The sequence below is a fragment of the Bos javanicus genome, chromosome 17 (assembly GCF_032452875.1).
Source record: "Bos javanicus breed banteng chromosome 17, ARS-OSU_banteng_1.0, whole genome shotgun sequence".
Lineage (NCBI taxonomy): Eukaryota > Metazoa > Chordata > Mammalia > Artiodactyla > Bovidae > Bos > Bos javanicus.
This window is the reverse complement of record NC_083884.1, coordinates 71,182,860-71,187,484: the sequence shown is the minus strand read 5'-3', so window position 1 is coordinate 71,187,484 and position 4,625 is coordinate 71,182,860. Positions and strand designations below refer to the sequence as shown.

At 51.8% G+C, this 4,625-nt stretch overlaps 1 protein-coding gene and 1 pseudogene across 1 annotated transcript; one reads left to right on the top strand and one right to left on the bottom strand.

Annotated features, from left to right (window-relative positions):
- On the top strand, window positions 1-702 carry LOC133229120 (large ribosomal subunit protein eL13-like). Its single transcript, XM_061385476.1, has one exon. The coding sequence runs from the start codon at window positions 42-44 to the stop codon at window positions 675-677; it is 636 nt and encodes a 211-aa protein (XP_061241460.1). The 5' UTR covers window positions 1-41; the 3' UTR covers window positions 678-702.
- Window positions 703-3,227: 2,525 nt separating this feature from the next.
- Window positions 3,228-3,882, bottom strand: LOC133229130 (immunoglobulin lambda variable 1-40-like; annotated as a pseudogene).
- Between the last annotated feature and the right edge of the window lie 743 nt (window positions 3,883-4,625).

Here is a 4,625-nt window from a genome sequence, read left to right as displayed (position 1 = left end):
CCCGGCCGTGAGCCCTCGGAGGAGGCCTTTCGGCCGCAGCCATGGCGCCCAGCCGGAATGGCATGATCCTGAAGCCCCACTTCCACAAGGACTGGCAGCGGGGCGTGGCCACGTGGTTCAACCAGCCGGCTCGCAAGATCCGTAGACGCAAGGCCCGGCAGGCCAAGGCGCGCCGCATTGCCCCACGCCCCGCGTCCGGTCCTCTCCGGCCGGTGGTGAGATGCCCGACGGTCAGGTACCACACGAAGGTTCGTGCCGGCAGGGGCTTCAGCCTGGAGGAGCTAAGGGTGGCCGGCATCCACAAGAAGGTGGCCCGGACCATTGGGATCTCGGTGGACCCGAGGCGGCGGAACAAGTGCACGGAGTCCCTGCAGGCCAACGTGCAGCGGCTCAAGGAGTACCGCTCCAAGCTTATCCTGTTCCCCAGGAAGCCCTCGGCCCCCAAGAAGGGAGACAGCTCTGCTGAAGAGCTTAAACTGGCCACTCAGCTGACCGGACCTGTTATGCCCATACGGAACGTCTATAAGAAGGAGAAAGCCAGAGTCATCACAGAGGAGGAGAAGAACTTTAAGGCATTTGCCACTCTCCGTATGGCCCACGCCAATGCCCGGCTCTTTGGCATCCGGGCGAAAAGGGCCAAGGAAGCCGCAGAACAGGATGTTGAAAAGAAAAAATAAAATGCTGTTGGCAACTTGTGATAAACCTGCAGCGTCCATGTGACCTTCGTTGTGTAGGGAGCCAGGGCCTGGGGGGGCCTCCTCGAGGGGGACCTGAGGTGTGTCTGACCTTTGTTGCAACAGAGCTGTGGGGGAAGCAGCTTTGGTATGTGGGAGGCTTGTGCTTAGTAAGTGTTCTTGTCTGGATCCGCCAGCCCAGGAGGTGCTGTGTGTTCCTGTTACTATTAAAATACTATTTTCACATCTAAAAAAAAAAAAAAAAAAAAAGTAAAGTAAAATTATGGTATTGTATTCAGATTAGATGTTCTGGTACATTAGCTGTTTAATAAAATTCATACAGTTATTTTCTTTTCTCAAGATGTGTTTATGAGATTCATCTCATATCAAACAAAATGTTCATACTAAATCCTTTTCCTGTTATTCCAATGCATGGATGATTGTGTCGGGAAACACAGGAAAATAGGTGACGAGAGGAACTGGTAAAGGACAGAACCATCAGCACCACCCTTGAAGGAGGGTGAGAAGCTGACAGGAAGCATGGATGCCCCATGCCTTGTGCCCAGATGCCAGGAGCGCAAGGCAGGGCAAAGGCCTCCAAACCCACATCCCGTCACTTTCCCTAAAGGACAGTCTTGGTTCAGGAGTGAGGACACCAAGGGAGGTGCCGGGAGCCTGCGTGAGAAGCTCCGCCCATGGCAAAGGTCATGAGGAAGGAGGCTGGACATACACAAAGGCGGGATCGAGCCTCAGGAGTCCCCCTGGAAATTCTCGAGCATCTACCCCCAAAACCAGAGTCTGCCTACTTTCCGCTTTGTGCTCTCACCTACACCTCTGACTTTACAGGGGGCTGTCCCCCACTACCTCTCTCTGGAAAAAGAGTTAACTTATAGCTCCAGTTAATAAAGTTCCTGGGTGTGATAGTGTTTCAACCTACAAACTCCTTTGGAAATCCTCTAGCCTGCCTGAATAGGTTTTTCCGGCCACATGTGATTGTTCAGAGCCTCCCAACTGTGAGAGGCATGAGATGTTCTAAACTGTCTAAATACAGATTCCTTTGAGCAGTTAAAAGATTGATTAGAAATTGTATTGGTGAAGGGTTTTTCACTTGTTGGGCCAATGTTTGCTGCTAAGTTTCCATTTCCCTTACCTGCTGTGTCCCTGGCAGTGTATTGATTAATATAATTGGTGTAAGTAGTAGCTTTAATGTTTGTAACCTTGGACCCTTGAGTTAATTCTTTTCTTGTTATAGCCCACTACACCTTTGCCCTATAGGAATGCAACTTTATCTAATGCTTTTGGAGGGTGGTGCCTGACTTTAGAATAATCACTTTTAGAGAAAAATAAGTTTCTTACAATGTTAACAGGCCTCTTGGCCAGAAGATGATGCAAATCGCCTAAGCTTTTGCATATGATAAGTTTGCAGGAAGAAAGTCTGGCTTACTGCATGACTCTACCCCTTCCCCCATTATCCTCTATGCATAACTTAAGGTATAAATCTACTTTGGAAAATAAAGTGCGGGCCTTGTTCACCGAAACTTGGTCTCCCCGTGTCGTTCTTTCTCTCACCTTCTGGCTGAATCATTCAGCCTCTTTTCTCCACTGAATTTCCTCACTGAGCTATCCTTATTTCAGCCTCTTTTCTCCACTGAATTTTCCTGCTGAGCTATCCTTATTCTATTACTCTTTATATTCTTAATTAACATTTAATTAAGCAATTGTTTCCTGATCCTCGCCAATGCCGTCCCCGCTTCGAATTCCCTGGATCCACCGGGGCTGGACCCTGCCAGGGAGGGGTCCAGGTCGTGGAGGAGGGCCCCCAGGACCCTGCTCTTGAGGCGAAGTTGTTGACATGGAGAAAGTCCCTCCCTTGGGTCTCTTATCCTCTGTCCAGGTATCACTGCAGGTCAAGTTTACTGACATTTTTGTTGTGCAACTTCCCATCCATCCTAGCCTGGACCTCAGGTCTAGGCACTGCCCCCCCGGATAGAGAGGCGGAAGTAAGAGGCAAGACTGTTGCTCACAGCTGAGAGTGCTCATGTACCCTGGGGCCCAGGTGCAGGAAAGTCACTCTCCAGGGAGCACCCTGCTTCCCATGTGGGCAAAGGCCAGTGGAGGAGGTTCCCAGGCTGCCTGGCCAGGAGCCTGGAGCCCTGGGTGAGCCTGAGAGGCTGTCACAGGAAAGGCAGGAGCAGCATCCTGGGCCTCAGCTTAGCCCAGTGATGGCCAAGGAGCCTGAACACCAGACTTGAGGCCAGGGAACCAAGCAGGGACCCCCTGCGTCCACTACTAGCCTCAGAGAGAAGGAGAGCTGCTGGGACCAGGACACATATTTTATGCACTGATGCACCCAGAGTCAGACAGAACTGTACTGCGTTCCTCTGGTTCTGACCTGACCCATCATGGACTCTGACCCCAGGGCACCTGGCCCTGGCACTGGGGACTTCTGCTCAAGTTGAGAAAATCAGACAATGTTTTGCTGCAAAGGAAAGCTGGAAAAGAGGTGAATTAACAAAGATGTGAACAGATTTTTCTGGACCAAGTTCCATGGTATGACTGAGCACAGTCTTAGGCCAAACAAAAAATGAAGCGGCTGCCTTTGCACAGGATGTTTCTGCCCCCAGAGCCCCAACTCTGAGAGGCAACAGGTTTTTGTCTCACTTCCCCCCTGGCCTGAAGCCCTGTGGGATCACTGCTACTGCTGTCATAAGCTGCACAGTAATAATCAGCCTCGTCCTCAGCCTGGAGCGAGCTGATGGTCAGAGTCACTGTGTTGCCAGACCTGGAGCCGGAGAATCGGTCGGGGACTGGAGGCTCGACTGGTCGCACCATAGATGAGCATTCTGGGGGCCGATCCTGGGATCTGTTGGTACCAGGTACCATAACCATGCCCAATGTTGCTGCTGCTTCCAGAGCAGGAGATGGAGACCCTCTGGCCCAGGGACCCGGAAACAGAGGGCTGCTGAGTCAGCACAGCCTGGGCCCAGGATCCTGGAAGGGGGAGAGACAGACATGGTGACTCGGGGGTCCAGACATGAGAGCAGGGAGCAGGGCCTGTGAGTCTTCCCAGGGCCCTTCCCCTGTCCCCCCATCCAGTCACCTGTGCAGAGAGCAACCAGGCTGAGGAGCAGAGGGGACCAGGCCATGGTGGACATGTCAGGGCGTCCTGCCTTCTGTGGCCCCACAGCTTAGCAGAGTGTCCCCACAGGGCTCCTTCCCCTCTTCATTCCTTGAGAAGGGGAGGGGCCTTTCATGCAAATGACTGTGCTCCCCTCCAACCCCCAGAATGCTCTGATCACCTCTGGGACCTGGGTCAGCTTCCTGTGCCTGAGGGAGACCAGTGTGTGATCTGGGTCAGGGATGCATGGGGCTTGGGGGTGGGATGTCACCGCTGGGAACCCTGAGCAGAAAGCATCAGGAAGTTCCAGGGGGCTGGCTGAGCTCTCACCGCCACCCGCGACCCCCGCCCCCAACCCCAACACTCAGGAAAGGCCTTGGAACGCCCCCTGGTGTCCTGGCCAAACACACATCCTGACCTGGTGATCAGAGCTCTTAGAGTCAACTTCCCCAAAACTGGTCTTGAAGTTATACCTTCAGGATGTGTTTGGTTGGAAAACAGCAGCCAACTGTAGCTTACCCTGTAGTGCATGTGAGTGTTACACAGTGGATGTGTGATTCTGAGATTTTCAATGAACCAAAATGTGATCATGGAGTAGTAAAAATCTAAGGTCCTCACTTAAAATAGATGCCAAAATTTCACTGAAGAAAATGTTGTTGTTAATTCACTAAGCTGTGTCCAACTCTGGCTCAGTTTTAATTCTGCATTCCCATGGAAGTATTTCTAAAACATAATTTTCCTTGTAGCCTCTGTTCTTTAAATAAGATAATCTTAAAGACTTTCTGACACGTGTGGCATCTCCACTGGGGGATTTTATGTCATAGCAGGACGTT